Here is an 18,305-nt window from a genome sequence, read left to right on the forward strand (position 1 = left end):
GTGCAGAATAGCAGTTTTTCAACCGCACTGGCAGCTTGCCAGGCGCCATCTTGGCCAGGCTCCACCTAGGGCCAGGGGTCCGGCCGAAACCCCGACAGTTCCCCCTTTTTTCTTTTAAAAGAAAAGCTCGGGACCAAGCCTGTCTTAGGCGGAGTGGTCAACTACCGTCCTTACCCGTCATCGGATAACTGTAGAGCATGCTACAGCTCCTGTCTTAGGTCGGTACGGCGTTACCTACTACCTTACCCGTCTGGTCAATGGTCCAGCCTCGCGAGCCACACTTGTGGGGAGCTGCCGGCCTCTAGGGCAGCCATGGCCTGATGGAAGATGATACGATCTCTCGCTTGACTCTGGCGCACACGCATGATAGTGCGTGAGAGGAAGATAACAGTAATAACCATGAGTGTACACAGAGCTCCCATTCCTGCCTATTGCTTTACAAAGCTGAAAGAGGAGGATAACCAACTTAGCACTTCAGACATTGGAGCTACATCAACTCTAGTAGCATTAAGGCTAACAATTTGAGATCTAAGAATAGCAGTAAGATTATCAAATTTGTAAGACCAGTTGGTACGTAGCTGAACAGACAAGATTCTAGACAAGTTTGCTGCATAGCTGAAGTTATGGTAAGCTACAGGTGTAACGCACAGTCCCGCCAGATGATAAATACATCCCACGTTTAACAGTTCCTGTAAAATGTCCATTTGTTCTTGAAGTAAGTCCACTCGCTGGTTCATAAGGAGTATGCCTGCTGTTAGATGTTGGTTTAGGGTCTCTTTAGTCTGTAAGGCTGCAGCTGTATTTTCGGCCAAGTGATTGACTGCTGTTGCTGTAGGTATGGCAGTTGCTAGTGCTGCTGTTGCAGAAACCACTATTGCAGTGACCATAGCCGCTGTGATGCCAAATTCTCTTCTGTTTCTTGATAGTAACACTGGCAATTCTGCATCTGTAACAGAGACTGGGACTGGTAGGAAGGTAGGAACACACATAAGTCTGCCAGCAGGAACCTAGAAGCATTTTAACATTGAGGGATAGCACAAATCTGAAGTACAATTGAGAGAAGCAGTTGTTTTGTTACATAGTTGAACTGTTCCTCCTAAGAGACTAAAAAGAGGTAGTAAGTTAGTTTATTCCGTGGAAACACACAAACTGAGCCGCAGCTCCAGTAAAGCACCGGGTTACCCTTATTGCCCAGAGTTAAAAAAAAACCCCAAAACAAAGAGACAAAGAGAAAGTTTATCTTTAGGGGACCTGAAGGTCTCCTTTATTCCCCCTTTTTGTTTATAAAGAGCATTTTTGAGGGTGAGATGTGTATGTTCAACAATACCTTGTTTTTGTGGGTTATAAGGTACATCTGTGGTTAGAGTTATTTTAATTTTAGTGAGGAATTGGTTCTTACCAATTTTAGTTTTTAAAGAAAAATTTAGACTTTATAATGCAGTACAATCTTTAACAGTTGCTTAACCATAATTGTATAAACCCCTATTTTTAAGACAATTGTTCTAAAGAATAAAACTTAAGAGACACAAAGTTAAGAATGAATTAGTGTTTCTAAGAAATCCTTGCCATTTTACCATGTCATTTTACCATATAGATTAAACTTTGGCTTATATCAGAACATTAGTATTTCACCTTAGGAAAAACCTTAAATAGCTTTAGCTGTTTTACATACATACAACCAATTTAGTTATACACAGACTTGTTGAAACTTGCCCTTTACTTACACACAGACTTTCTTACCCAGAAACATTTCCTTTTCCTTTTTATTAAATACATTTTAAACCCAGAACCTTTTATTTTGTCTTTCCTATCTGTTGACCCCTTTTTGTTTATAATCTGAAACAACTCTTATGAAATTTCTGAATTTAGATAAATTGCTCTATTTTAATAAGATTAAATATTTTGTTGTTTATAGTACTCTAATTGAAACACAGTTGAAACTTTTGGGACCCTTTGTATATAGAATTCCACTTGTTAGGACATAACTCTTAGTAACCTTGTTTTTAATTTAGTGATGACACAAAGCAAGTTTAACCCCTTTTTATTTACCAACCTATGAAAACACCAATAATGTTTAAGTATGTTACCCCATGAAATTTAAGAAGTTAAAAGTACTTGATGTTATTTAACGATTAGCATTTTAACTTTGTAAATTAACCAGACATCTCTACAAACACATTTGAGTAATCCCATACATGTTAACTCCAATTTATTTATTTTATAAAAACCGAGATATCAGACAAGTGTCCTGAACAGGATCCGTTGCCTCTTTCCTGCTGAAGAAAAGTCCTAGAAGCAATTGATATTAGACATATTATTAACATCAATATTTTATTAGCTTAACCACCTAGAGAGTTGTGAGTTATTTCTAAAGACATTTTACTTTCATTAGTTTATCCAATTTAAATTGAACCTTTTTAAATCACGTGAATAAAAGTATTTGGATCCATTTTTAAATTTTAATTTTAAGAGCGCTCAGTTTTGACGCAGACAAAACATGACATTAGACAGCACAACATAACACATAACACAAAATCAAAGGCCTTGTAACTTTATAGGTAAATGTTCATTGCAATGAAACAGCTGTTCAAAAACTTCAGTTGAATAAAAAATAGAACTGATCAAAAATAAAATCATTAACCTAGGTATGTAGGATCAAAATTATGAGCTCAAAAATACAGCATTAAAGAAAAAACAAAACAAAACAAGAATCCTGAAGAATAAGTTAGTTTTGTGTAGCGGCCCAGGAGTTTAAAACGGACACTTTTTTTCTTCTTTTCTTCTTATCTTTAGGTTACCCCCCTTTTCTCCTTGAGATGCTGTAGTTACATTCCAATGTGGCAGGGGGAGGGAGGATCACCCAGGACTTTTTAACCCCTTTTTTGCCTGGTTGAGAAATCAGGTTAGGTTTGAATGCAGAAAATCAGAAAACATTATTTTTTACTACTTTTAAGGAATGGAGCTGCTGAGCTCTCTGCCTAGGGGGACCCTCCCCTAAACTGATTTTTTTTTCTTTGTGCTCTGTTTGTGGTTTTATTTGTACTTTCTCTTTTTTTTTTTTTTTTTTTTTTTTGCTGTGCCACTGTATATTTTTGTAAGCTCAACTCTTGTAAAGCCTTTTGTAACGCCTTTTTTTTTGTCTTCTAGCTGCTGCCGTATGCTCTCCAATTCCCTTAATGCCTGTTGACTAATTGAACCAGCTTGAGAACACTTTGTTTCTTCACTAATTTTATTTAACTCCATCTCTGAGAGTCCCTCTTCGCTCTCATCAGAATCTGACTGAGCGCTAACAGAGCCCTTTTGTGACTCTTCTTTTACCTTTTCTAACACTTCCTCTCCCTGCGCAACTGCCTTTTGTAAAGCCTCCCGAAGGGAACGCAAGCAAGTTCTGACTAATGACCAAACTGCTAACGTCCCTGGGAGCGTTACCGGACAACGCTTTAAATCTTCCCCCAGGTGTTCCCACTGTGGGATAGTTAGCAATCCTTCCTCCAGAAACCAAGGTGAAATCTCCTCTACCTGCTTTAAAAATGCCCGAGCGGTTTTTGTCTTTAAGGAAGTGCCGTTAGCTTTAAGAATTTCTTTCAAGGGACCTTCCATTCGATATCTAGCAACCTCGTTCCCCATTTTTTGAGGAAACTTTCACCTCTCGTTCCTAGGAACTTTATCGCAATCACAATATTCTCGTCTCTAGGAAACCTCCCTGTCCACTGACAGATCTGGGTGCACACTTTCACTGATCCGTTGCTCACCTCACTCACCTCTCCGCGGCACGTAAGATTCCCGGGGTTCGGCGCCACTTGTCGCTCTCGCCAGCAAGAACGACCCGGAGACGTGATGGGTGGCAAACTTCTTTATTAACAGCTGATTCTTCTTTCTTTTCTTTAGGGAAGTTATTGTCACTTATATAGGTTATATCAACTAATTAGAATATTCATGATATGTGGGGAGAAGATAGACGTATATGGGTATAACTTGAAGCACCTAAGAATCACGCAAGAATCATGCAGAGGCCCTGACCAATTACTGAGACTTCCTCAAGGTGAAGTTAGTTGTATACGTGCAGAATAGCAGTTTTTCAACCGCACTGGCAGCTTGCCAGGCGCCATCTTGGCCAGGCTCCACCTAGGGCCAGGGGTCCGGCCGAAACCCCGACAATACCATACTGTAAATACAGATTTTGTATCTTGAGTTATTTTTCATAAAATATGATAGCAATTATTTTTTTTATTTCTAATATATTTTATTTTTTTTATTTTTTTACATTTACATAGGGTAATGATGTTTATTTTATTTTTCCCCTCCCCCCACCCCTCCCACCCCTCTTTTCCCTCTACACAGTCCTTCTTTCCTTCATTCTTGCCGCTCTCCTTAGCCTAACTCTAAACCTAACCCTAAACCTAATGCTAGCCCCTCCCACCCCCCATTATATGTCCTCATCCGCTTATCAGCGAGATCATTCGTCCTTTAGTTTTTTGAGATTGGCTTATCTCACTTAGCATGATATTCTCCAATTTCGACCATTTGCCTACAAATGCCATAATTTTATCGTTCTTCATTGCAGAGTAATATTCCATTGTATAAATATGCCACAGTTTCTTTATCCATTCATCAACTGAAGGGCATCTAGGTTGGTTCCACAATCTGGCTATGGTGAATTGAGCAGCAATGAACATTGATGTAGCTGTATCTCTGTAGTATGCTGATTTTAAGTCCTTTGGGTATAGGCGAAGGAGTGGGATAGCTGGGTCAAATGGTGTTTCCATTCCAAGCTTTCTGAGGAATCTCCACACTGCTTTCCAGAGTGGCTGCACTAATTTGCAACCCCACCAGCAATGTATGAGTGTTCCTTTTTCACCACATCCTCGCCAACACCTATTGTTGCTTGTATTCTTGATAATCGCCATTCTAATTGGGGTGAGATGAAATCTTAGGGTAGTTTTGATTTGCATTTCCCTTATTACTAGGGATGTTGAACATTTTTTCATATATCTGGTGATTACTTGTACATCTTCTTCTGTGAAGTGTCTGTTCATTTCCTTAGCCCATTTGTTGATTGGATTATTTGTATTCTTCGTGTAGAGTTTTTTGAGTTCTTTATAGATTCTGGAAATTAGCGCTCTATCTGAGGTATGGTTGGCAAAGATATTCTCCCACTCTGTAGGCTCTCTCTTCACATTTCTGATAGTTTCCTTTGCTGAGAGAAAGCTTTTAGTTTGAATCTATCACAGTTGTTGATTCTTGCTTTTATTTCTTGTGCTATGGGAGTCCTGTTAAGGAAATCTGATCCTGAGCCAACAAGTTGAAGATTTGGACCTACTTTTTCTTCTATAAGATGCAGGGTCTCTGGTCTGATTCCGAGGTCCTTGATCCATTTTGAGTTGAGTTTGTGTAGGGTGAGAGATAGGGGTTTAGTTTCATTCTATTGCATATGGTTTTCCAGTTTTCCCAGCACCATTTGTTGAAGAGGCTATCTTTTCTCCATTGCATATTGTTGGAACCTTTGTCTAGTATGAGAAAATTGTATTTATTTGGGTTTGTGTCCATGTCCTCTATTCTGTACCATTGATCTACCTGTCTATTTTGGTACCAATACCATGCCGTTTTTGTTACTATTGCTTTGTAGTAGAGTTGAAGATCTGGTATTGCAATACCCCCGGCTTCGCTCTTGCTACTGAGGATTGCTTTAGCTATTCTAGGTTTTTTATTCTTCCAGATGAATTTCATAATTGCTTGCTCTATTTCTGCAAGGTACATCATTGGGATTTTAATTGGAATTGCATTGAATCTGTATAGCACTTTAGGTAGTATAGCCATTTTGACGATATTAATTCTGCCTATCCAGGAACATGGGAGATCTTTCCATCTTCTAAGGTTTTCTTGAATTTCTTTCTTTAGTGTTCTGTAGTTCTCATTGTAGAGGTCTTTCACCTCTTTTGTGAGATTGATTCCCAAGTATTTTATTTTTTTCGATGCTATTGTGAATGGGGTAGTTTTCCTAATTTCTCTTTCTGAAGATTCATCACTTATGTATAAAAATGCATTGGATTTATGAGCATTGATCTTGTAACCTGCTACTTTACTGAATTCACTTATGAGTTCTAAAAGTTTTCTGGTGGAATTTCCAGGTTCCTCTAAATATATAATCATGTCATCAGCGAACAGGGATAGTTTGAGTTCTTCTTTTCCTATTCGTATCCCTTTAATTTCTTTGGTTTGTCTGATTGCTCTGGCTAGAGTCTCAAGGACGAGAAAAAGCATTTGATAAAATACAGCATCCCTTCATGCTCAAAACACTAGAAAAAATTGGGGTAGTGGGAACATTCCTAAACATTATAAAGGCAATCTACGCTAAGCCCATGGCTAATATCATTCTAAATGGTGAAAAACTGAAAGCATTCCCCCTAAAAACTGGAACAAGGCAGGGATGCCCTCTTTCACCACTTCTATTCAACATCGTCCTTGAGACTCTAGATAGCAATTATTTTAAATGAGATTCCTCATTCTTTGTAATTACCTTATAGTTCATAGGTTGATTACCATATAGTTCATAATTCATTAAAAAGTCCTTAATTGATGGACATTTATATTGCTTCTGGTGTTTTGTATGTGTATGAGTATATCTGTGGAATGAATTCCTTGAAAAAACGTTTCTGGATGAGGGAGTATATACATTTGTGTTTTTTATAATTATTGCTTAATTACTTCTCAAAAGTGCTCTGTCCATTTTTTCTTTTCTTCTTTTCTTTTTAGCAGTGCTGCGGATCGAATCCTGGATAATTTTTTTTTTTCCAGCAGTGGGAATTGAGAACCCAAGATCTTGAGCATGTTAGGCAAACACTGAGCCATAACCCCAGCCCACTATATCCATTTTAATTTCCACCTGCCGTGCCTGAGAATACAAGTTCACATCTCAACCAATACAAGGAATTATCACACTTTTAATTTTCATAAATCTGATATATAAAAAAGGTTATCAATTATTTTCATTTTTATTTGCATGTCAATTAATATCTTTCCATATGTGTAGAGTCATTTGACATGTTTCTTATCAATTGCAAATTTGTATCCATTTATTTGAAATAGATTTTTTTTTTTTTTTTTTTGTATCAGGGACTGAACCCAGGGGCACCTAACTACTGAGCCACATCTCAGTCCTTTTTATTTATTTTTTAAAAAGTTTAAAGTGTATTTTAAAAATATTTTTTATATGTTGATAGATCTTTATTTTATTCCTTTATTAATATGTGGTACTGAGAATCAAACCCAGTGCTTTACGCATGCTAGGCAAGTGCTGTACCACTGAGCCACAACCCTATCCCTGCTTTTTATTTTTTATTTTGAGACTGTCTCACTGAGTTGCATAGGTCCTCAGTAAGTTGCTGAGACTGACCTCATACTTTCAATCCTCCTGTCTCAGCCTCTTAAATCATTGTGAATACAAGTGTGCACCACCACGCTTGGCTTGAAATAGATTTTTGTGTATGGTGAGAGATTGAAGTGGGGGTTCATTTTTTCCCCATGTAGCTTTTTATTTGATTTAGCATAATTTATTAAAAAAATCATCCTTTTCATTTATTGCAGTTGTATCTTTGTGGTTAATCAGATGAATGTGTATATGTGGATCTGCTTCTGAAATCTCCGATCCAGTTTGTTTGTGCTTATAAAAACATCAGCCTGTCTTAATTACTATAGATTTTAAATACCTATTGGTGCCTGTTAATGTAAGTTCCCAACTTTGTTCTTTAAGATTTTCTTTGTTATTCTCAGTTCTTTGTATGCCTTTCCATATGAGTTGTTCATTTGTACAAGAAAGATTGCTGAAGATTTGATTGGAATTCTAACCAATCTGTGGGTCAATGGAGAACATTGACACTTTTACAACGTAGAGTCTTTTAACCTGAGAACATCTGTGTCCTTCTTTCAGTAATATTTTATATTTTTCTGTAGAGATCTTAAATGTCTTTCATTAGATTACTCCATTTACAACTTGGGAATAAAATTGTCATTATTCGTAAGTTTTATTTCTACTTCTACATTTTAACAGTCCAAAAGCATCTATGTAAAATTTATAGGAAATAATAGTTTTGTAAATGTTTCAATATCAGACAGTACATTACAATTACAGTTCTTTATCCAAAAAAGAAAACATAAATAAAACAACAACAGATAAACCAGTCATAATTAGCAATAAAAACTACAATGTACTTAGGAATATATGTAATAAACCTCTCTGTAACCTCCCCAATTTATAAAAACTTCACTGAAGGGAATTAGAGACCAAAAATACATGGAGAGAGAACCCATGTTTCTGGATTTAAAAACTTATTACCATAGTAATATTGATTCTTTCCAAATTGAAAAATCTATAAATTTAATATAAGTTTAATAAAAATTCAACTAGTATATTGATTCTAATATTTATATTTAAAGGCTAAAATGTCCAAGATTGATAATAATTAGAATAATAAGGGCTTGCCACACTCTAGGTAAAAACTTTTTATAAAACTATTTTTTCATTAAGATAGCATCTTATTGGTGCTGGGATTAGGAAAATTAATGAACAGATCAGAATTAAGAGCTGAGAAACAAGTCATTATATGTTTGTGTATCTTATTCATGACAAAGATTCCATGGCAGACTGCTTGAGGAACTAAAGGACTTTGGTAAATATAGCTCCGAAAAATGTTGTAACTCATATAGAAAAATAAAATCAGATTTCTACCTCATACTTTATACAGATATCAATTCCTGGACTAAACACTTAAATATATCAAAAGCAAAACTTTAAAACTTAGAATATATGTGGATGTCTTTCAGAGTTTTTAATAAGGGATGATTTCTTAAACATGACAAAGTACTAACTACATAAGAAGATAATAAAATCTAGTACATTAAAATTAGGAATTGCTATCCATCAGGAATACCTTAGGAAAGTGAAAAGCAAATCCTTAAATTTTTTCTCACACATATAAAAAAGATCTAGCATTCAAAATATATAAAAAACTACTAATCACTAAGAAAAAGATGAACAACTTAATAGAAAAATGGACAAAAGGCATTACTCACCTCATTAGCAGTTAGACAAACATATACAGAGACCACAATGAGACACTCTTTTATACCTATGTAATTGACAATCATGAAGTCAGACAAAACCAAGCGTTGGAAAGGATGTGGGTCAATAGCATGTCTAATAAATTGCTGGGGTGGGATGTGGGGAAAAGATACTTTTGTATCACATTGTAAAGCTGAATATTTGAAAAAATTATAACTGAAATTCCATTCCTACATGCATTCCCAAGAATACCTCTTGCATATGTGTAGTTGGCTACCCTCAAGAATTATATCAGTCTGTAGAAAGTTGGGATCTAGTATTCTGCTCCCAAGATGTTTTTCTATCTAATATATTATATCTATCCAGCATCCATGACTCACAATCAAGTATATACCCAGATCATAACTAAGCTGCAATATATAAATAGTTGTATTTACTGTCTTCAAAAATGGCTTTCTTGTTGAGGCTGAAATTATGTGGGCAGGTAGTACCAGAATCAAACATGAATATATAATAAAAAATGATAGTATTAATAGCAATCACCATTTATTAAGCATGTGCTATTTGTCAGATGTTTTCAGTCAAATAGTATTACTTCATTTAACCTTCACAAAGCCTCTGATATTTGTAGGTACCTTTATTAATCTCTTTCTCCTTTTCCTTTTCTCTCTCTCTCTCTCTCTCTCTCTCTCTCTCTCTCTCTCTCTCTCTTTCTCTCTCTTTCTTTCTTTCTTTCTTCTTTTTGAGGTGCTGGGGATGCTAGCCATGCTAGGCCCTGAGCTACATCCAGTCCAATCTCATTTTTTAGGTGGATAGTGAGCCATTGGGAAGTTAAGAAATTTCCACAACCTCATATATGTTGTAAATTGTAAAGTTGGGATTTAAACAAAGATTCTTGTACTCCAGTTTCTGCAATATGGCAATATAGAATCTATTATCTTTCAGATACCAAATCAGTTAACTTTTCAAGGAGAACAACTCTAATTCATGGCTAGATGCAATAGTCTATTATCACCAGATGCTTTGTGCTATTGTTCAGCAGGTATTAGTATATAATATGTAATTATTTCCATTAATGAAACTAAAACTTTGTGGTATATTTGCAGTATTTCAATAGTATTATTATTTTAATAAATGAACAATTATACACAGAAAGTTGTCAATGTGAGATATAGTATACATCAATGTAATCTGAAGACTCATTTATAAGTATGCCAAGAGAGACAATTGTCTTGTTTTTCTTTAGTTATAAGACTTCTTATCAAATAGACACTATGCAGAATGTCTATTTAAATATACTTTCAAAAATTTAGATGAAAGATTATTTAAGAGACCAGTTTGTTTCAAAATTAATATTATAAAATCAAAAGTGATGTTCATCATCACCTCTGCTATTCAACGTTGCATTGACTGATAATACAAAAAAGGAAATATATTATTTTTATTATTATTTATTTTTATTATCATCTTAGTTTGGGCTGCTATAACAATATCATAAAGTATTAGGACTTTAGCATATGAATTTGGGGAGGGGAGAACACAAGTTTTTCAGTCCAGAACAATTATTGAAGATTTATTTATTGACGGTAGGGCATATATCTGATCTGAGGAATTAACTGGTGCGTGTGTATTCACTTTCTGATCTTTTGATGCAAAGCAAATGAGCCCATTTATGTGTTGTGCAGGAATTATCACTAAAGAAGCAGAATATTATAGTGGAAAGATCTGGGATGAAAATGTAGATAGCTGAGATCTAATCCCAGGCTGAAAATTATTATCTCTATGAACTTAGATTTGTCACTTCCTGGTAAGTATGGTCTTGGGAAAATTACTTAATTAGATTCTTAATTTCCTCATATGTCAAAAATATAGATACTAATAAATGTCTCAAAATTCTATTGATACAGTCACATGTTCAGAAAGTTCCATTTATGTCTTTCTGGGATATGGTGTGAATGACATTAAAATGTCATTAGTATGAACTTTTCCAGTTCCACTCTGTGTCAGATGTTTGAGAGTCACGAATAATATATTTCTTGGCATTTCAAGATGATTGACTGGACCAGTTGCTGCTTCTTCAACAGGTGGATTTTCAGAGAAGACATGTGACTGGAGTTCAGAAGAGGAGGAGCCAGTGAAAAAGGCAGGACCTGTCCAAGTCCTCATTGTCAAAGATGACCATTCTTTTGAGTTAGATGAAACCGCACTAAATCGGATCCTTCTCTCTGAGGCTGTCAGGGACAAGGAAGTAGTTGCGGTATCTGTTGCTGGAGCCTTTAGAAAAGGAAAGTCATTTCTGATGGACTTCATGTTGCGATACATGTACAACCAGGTAGGTAAGAGGTTCCTTAAAAAGTTTCCTTGTTTATATGCTTTTCCCACTTTGTGTTTTTATTTAGTTGTGTTTAATAATTCTATTCCTATTGTTATGTACTCTTAAGTATGTACCTAAATGTAAATGCTGTGGGTGTAACCATTCCAACCTCAGTGCTTTGGAAACAAACTACACAGACCACTTTTGTCTGAAGCCACTTTGCTATATTTCCCTGAGAATATAACTTAATATTTTACCTTTTTAAACATGGACACTAGCATAATGATATGATTATGAACTTACATGCTACAGTGTTTAAAAATCAAATAACTTTTGCCATAACTTTTATATTGTAATAACTTCTCCCCAACACTTACTATGACATTTTTCAAGCAGGTAGCAAAGCTAAAAGAATTGTACAGTGAACACCTGGGTACTCACCACCTACATTTTTTTATTAAGTTTAATATCCTTGCTTTGTCATATATATCTCCATATCTTCATCCTTCTTTTTTTTTTAAATATTTTTAGTTGTCAATGAACATTTATTTATTTATTTATTTATATGCAATGCTGAGAATTGAACCCAGTGCCTCACACATGCTAGGGAAGCACTCTACCACTGAGCCACAGCCCCAGTTCTTCATTCTTCTTTCTAACCATCCATCACACCATCTTAATTTTTCATTTTTTTGAGAGGAGTATGTTGCCCAGGCTAGTCTCAAACTCCTGAGCTCAAGTGATTCCCCTGCCTTGACTTCCCAAGTGTTGGAACTACAGACTACAGATGTGTACCACTGTACCCAGCTTCTCCATCTTATTTTTTGATAAGTTTCAAAGTAAGTTATTGACATCAGTATACTTTTGCACAAATATTTAAATATATAAAATTCAGTTTAAAAAAATTTTTTAAATATTTTTTAGATGTTGATAGACCTTTATTTTATTCATTTATATATGGTGCTGAGAATCGAACCCAGTGCCTCACACCTGCTAGGCAAGCGCTTACAACTGAGCCACAATCCCAGTCCCCAGTTTTGAAATTTTGAAGTAAAATTAGCATACAATGAAACACACAAGTCTTAAATGTTTATTTTCTGATTTTTGACAAAAAAATCATATGCCCGTGTAATCCAAAACCCTGTCAGGATAAGGAGCATCAGCATTGCTCCAGAAAAACCATAAAGTTCCCTCAGCCTCTCCCAGTTATTTCTCACCTAACCCTACCCCTGGAAGCAACTGATAGTATCATAGTGTTTGAGAAAACAATGTGACCCAGAAATGAAACTTTAAGAGACCTAGAATAGACCAAAAGCAGAAGGATAAATAGGAGACTTAAATTGAGGAACAGAAGGTTGGGCATGGAAAATATTGGGTTTTTTTCCTCCTGTTCTCCTCTCCTTTTACCTGGAGCAAGTCTAGTACATATATGAATGATTAGGTAGAGTAGACACACTACAAAAGAACTTCATTTCATGTATTTAATTTTAGATTGATCTTTTATAGATGAACTGTTTTTAAAACAATCATGTGATATTAACTTAACACTTCTATCTCTGACCTCAATTCAAACAAACCAAGGACAGAACTACTGAAATAATCCAGGCTTTGAAAGCAAGCAAATTTTTTACTAATCCTGATTTCTGGCATATCAACAGTAGTATTCTACTTAATTGAAAATTTGAATCAAAATTAATATGTTTTCCACTCTTTTGGGTTTTAGGCACATTTGTAGTTACGATTGTTAAACATTAGTATTAAGTACTGAGTAGCATCTGTTATGTTGCTTGTGGTAAAGATTGTTTGCTTGGACTGAGTGTGCCAGATCTGCTTTTCTTCTCCTTAGTAGAGCATTAAGAAGAATAACAGATTAGGAACACTTGTTTTGCTGTTCCTTGCACAAAGGCATGTATCATTGACTTGTGTAGACCAAATTCTGCTTCAATATCTGCATGTATAATTACCATTCATATTAGAATGGCAAAATTTGATTTTGAATGTGATAATTTGTGTCCTTTTAGCAGGAAAACTGTTGTTAAGCTTATCCCATACTAGAACATAGTAATCAATAGATTATTTTTTATTAGAGCTTTGTAATTATACATAGTAGTTGGGTTTATCCCAACAAACTCATACATGCATGGAATTTGTTTTCAGTTCATGATCCTCCTCCCTTTCCCTCCTGTTCTCCCTCTCCTCTCCAATTCTCCTTCCTCTATTCTACTAGACTAACTTATGCTTATCTATTTATTTATATTTGATTGGTTCTTTTTACTTATATATAAAGGTGAAAGTCCCTGAGTGTATTTATATATGCACATAACATGATTTTTTTTAGAATTTATTTCGAATTGCCTCCCCTTACGCATCCCCCCACTGTGCCTCTCCATCACCTTCTTCTACGTCACTGATCTTCCCTTTGTGTTTTCCTGTCCTTTCCTCCCCCTTTCCTTAATTTTACTCTAGTTTTGCATATGAAAGAAAACATTTGACCTTTGAGTTTCTGAGTTTGGCTTTCATTAAGTAACTTAATTTATTTTTTATTTTTTATTTGTTCTGATAACAAATTTGTACATGACAGTAGAATGCATTTATACATTTTGACAAATCTTATATACATGAAGTATAATTTCTCATTTTTCTGTTTGTACATATTGTAGTGTCACATTGGTCATGCAGTCATATATGTATATGGGGTAGTATTGTCTGTTTCACTATACTATCCTTCCTACCCCCATACCCCTTCTATTCCACCACCGTCTACCTAATCTAAAGTTACTCTATTCTTCCCTAGCAATACCCCCATTATGAATTAGCATCCACATATCAGGGAAAACATTTGGCCTTTGGGTTTTTGGGTTTGGCTTATTTCACTTAGCCTGATATTCTCCAACTTCATCCATTTATTAGCAAATGCCATAATTTCATTCTTCTTTAAAGCTGAGTAATATTCCATTGTGTGTATGTATGTGTGTGTATGTGGTGTGTGTGTGTGTGTGTGTGTGTGTGTGTGTGGTGTGTGTATATATATTTATTTATATTATATATATTTACCACATTTTCTTTATCCATTCATCTGTTGAGGGACACCTAGGTTAGTTCTATAGTTTAGTTTTTGTGAGTTGAGCTGCTATAAACATTGATGTGGCTGAGTCACTGTAGTATGCTGATTTTAAGTCCTTTGGGTATAAACCAAGGCGTGGGATAACTGGGTCAAATGGTGGAATTTTTGAAGAAATATATTAATACATGCCTGAATGAATGAAATTAGCTGAATTTTTTAATCTGCAAAAGTAAATACTTGTGGTCATTTTCCTTGTCTTTAAAAATTATTTTTCAAACTTACATTTTCATAAAGATCTTAGGTAGATCCTTGACCTGAGTTAATGTCACAATAATGTTATTGGTCTTCAAATTCATAATCATCAGAATTTATTCATCGAAGTATACATCCTAAGACTCTCTTTCAGACAACATTTTATTAGACTAATTTAAATTTCTAATCAATTAGTATGTATTGGTTACTTCCTATATGCCCTATATTATGCTACAAACTATGGAGGATACTAACAAAGTTTTAGATTTTGCACTCATGGTTTGACTAAGGAGACCAAATTAAGATACATGCAATATTTAGGGCATCATGAAATGCCAGTTTTTACATTTCTGAATGTAGTTCAGGGAAATGACATATCTGTATGGGCAGAAGTTATTGGGGAAGGTTTCATAAGACATATTAAAACTTAAGGTAGATTTTGAAGATGTGAAAAATCTGAACCAAGAGAGAAAGAAGAGACATTTTAGGCTAAGAGGAATGAGTGTATTTGCATTAAACAGAAGGCATACTTTCCTCCATAAAGTGGAAATTATATTGTTTTGGAGATGAAGAGGAAATAAGATTGAGAAAGCTGGACAATGAAACCAATTCATGAAAGAACCAAAACTGAGCTCTGTATAAGGATCTAAAATTGCTTTACAGAATAAGACAGGATATAACAAAATAAAAATTTCCTTTATAGTGGTTTATGAGACTTCTTATTAAATCAAGTAATCTATTCCCAAATTCCTCTGCATTAGTTTATTTTTTTACTGTAATTAATATAAGGCTTAAAATTTAAGGATTATCTAATGAGGTCTTTAAAAACTAACAAATTATTCTCTGTAACAGATATCAAAATGAGTATAATTAATTATTTCACCAGTTACTTGATTACTAAGTATAAGGGATACTTTTTCTTCCTTGTTTTATTTGATCTTTAGTCATTATATAATTGACTATTTCTTCTATTCTCTCTTCCTTTGGCTTCTCAAATCCCTCGTGTATCTGTACCCTTCTATTTCTCCCCACTGTTCTCACTCTATGTTAGGCCCTCAATATTTTAGATCTTTATAATAAACCCCCTTTGTCCTTCCTAATTATTATTTCTCTTCCTTATTCATCAGTCTTTCACTGCTTATACAATAATCTTCCCACTCCGGTAAGATGCTAATTTATCTCGTCTTCATAACTACTTACTGCCTATAGGACGAAATCTAACTGGTTAGGCACCTTACCAGGATCTGTCCAGACTCTCCTGGTTACTCATTTCTACCAATCCCCATACCAAAGCATTTGTGTATAGTCTTACATAATATGCCCCCTCCTTCCCTCCCTTCTTGCCCTCTTCTTCACCCTCCCTCCCTCTCCCTTCCTTCTTTCCTTGGATGCCTTCTCCAAGTTTGCTCACCTGGAAAATTTCTAAATATTCTTCAAATATTACCTCTTCTATGAAGTATTACCGATCAAGAGTTATTCTGTTTTCTATTATGCCATTGATGCTTTATTTACATGTCCATTTTGACACACATATAATGTACCAAAATGGTTTGCTAGCATGTCTATCTCCCCATTAGGCCATGAGCGTCCTCTTGTCTGGAATGGTATCTTTTCATTTTTGTATCCACAAAACCTAGCATAAAAATGTGGCAGATGGTTGCTTCTCTGTAATTTTTTTTTTAGTGAATAAAATGTATCAATGCAATAAATGTACATGTTTCTCATTTATTTATTTAAAGTGGTTTTGTGGTTGTTTCCTGTGTTCACTATTTTTAAAAAATTTTATTTATTTATTTTTCTATGTGATGCTGAGGATTGAACCCAGTGCCTCACATGTGCTAGGTGAACACTGTACTACTGAGCTATAACCTCAGCCCCCACGTGTTTCTTTTGACTAGAATTAAGAAATAGGAATTGGAAAGAATGAATAAAAATGTTTTACATATATCCAGGTATATATGATACACTTTATTAAATTTATAGGAATCAGTTGATTGGCTTGGAGATTACAATGAACCATTGACTGGATTTTCATGGAGAGGTGGGTCTGAACGAGAAACCACAGGAATCCAGATATGGAGTGAAGTTTTCCTAATCAATAAAGTTGATGGTAAAAAGGTATGACACTAACTTTTCTAAGTAAAATTGAACTTTTACTTGCAAGAGTCACCTTGAAAATACTCTTCTGAAAATGAATGTTGGCCATTTGACATGAAACTTAAAGGGGGATATAGTATCCTGTTGAATAATCCTTGTTTGTCTTTTTAATGATCATGGTAGGAAAAATCATAAGTACAGTAGGATATCAGATCAGCAAGCCATTATTCACACGTGTTTCAATGCTGTATTAAATTAATGTTGGATCAGCAGTGAAAATTATTACAATAAGCTCTAATTGATATTTTGATTCCCTATGGTATTCATGGCATGTTTAAGAAATTATCTATTAAATATTCATTAATAATGATTTCCTTTAGTTCTTATGGTGTTAATATTGTAGTAACTGTAATATTCCTAAATATTCTATACAATATCAATAATGTACTCTACTTGCTTATAGGTTGCAGTGTTATTGATGGATACTCAGGGAACCTTTGATAGTCAGTCAACTTTGAGAGATTCGGCCACAGTATTTGCCCTTAGCACAATGATCAGCTCTATACAGGTAAAAATAAATTCATTTGGGTGGGTATTTCTTTAGCTAAAATTTATAATGTATGTATTTCTACATACACATGGTAGTGAGACAAACAATAGAAATGTACATCATATGTTATTTTGCTCAATTAGCATACCAGTTCTTGTGATTTCTGTAAGAGTAGAATTGTTTTTGTTACTGTGCTTTAACTATATATAACTATATTTAACTTTTCTTTGACGTTTTGACATATTTTGACAAAAAAAAAAAAGATGTTGATGCTGAGATCTATTCATGAAGCAATAATACAAGGACATTCAGAGCCAAATTTCCATATGATGGAACTTTCTATAAAATAGAAATAAATAAAATAACAAATTGTGAATAAATCAACATAACTTTTCAAAACATAATTTTCCATATGGGTTGTTCAAATTTAGCACATTGTCTATAACACCATTATTTTGGTATGCTTAGAAGAATTGTTATTTTATTAACTAATTGTTGAATTACGTTCATAAAATAATTTTAAAATTCTGATTCCAGAGCAGGTAACTTATATTTCTGGAAAATTTTTATATCACTACACATTGTTTATTGTCTCTCAAGCTTTCTTAGTCCTTTCTTTAAAACTTCATCATATAAAGATGTATGTAAGAGAGTTAATTTTTGTAATAATTGATATTTATAAAAATAGAGTATGACAAAGTGCTTAGGATGATGCTGATTATCCTCTCATTTTGATTTTATAATTAAGGTATATAATTTATCCCAAAATGTCCAGGAAGATGATCTTCAGCACCTTCAGGTAACAATATTCTATTTTTTATTTATATGGTAGACTTTTTTTGAACACGCATAGCAGAACTTTGGAGAGTGGGTTAGAAACATTACCCAGTGAGGGTTATCCTATTTTCGAGTTTCTTGTTTTGTTATTTCTAATTCAGTTTTCAAATTCCTTTGTTTCCATAAAGCTACT

The 18,305-nt window shown here is 34.5% G+C and overlaps 1 protein-coding gene across 2 annotated transcripts in view; it reads left to right on the forward strand.

Annotated features, from left to right (window-relative positions):
* Atl1 (atlastin GTPase 1) overlaps positions 1-18,305 on the forward strand; it is a 62,998-nt gene that overhangs the window by 13,485 nt on the left and 31,208 nt on the right. For both annotated transcript variants that reach the window (XM_047539047.1, XM_047539045.1), the window contains exons 2-5: positions 11,143-11,390; positions 16,672-16,806; positions 17,249-17,353; positions 18,084-18,134. In XM_047539047.1, coding sequence (XP_047395003.1) covers positions 11,143-11,390; positions 16,672-16,806; positions 17,249-17,353; positions 18,084-18,134 — 539 coding nt within the window. The remainder of the gene's footprint in view (positions 1-11,142; positions 11,391-16,671; positions 16,807-17,248; positions 17,354-18,083; positions 18,135-18,305) is intronic.

This window comes from Sciurus carolinensis, chromosome 2, assembly GCF_902686445.1.
Source record: "Sciurus carolinensis chromosome 2, mSciCar1.2, whole genome shotgun sequence".
Lineage (NCBI taxonomy): Eukaryota > Metazoa > Chordata > Mammalia > Rodentia > Sciuridae > Sciurus > Sciurus carolinensis.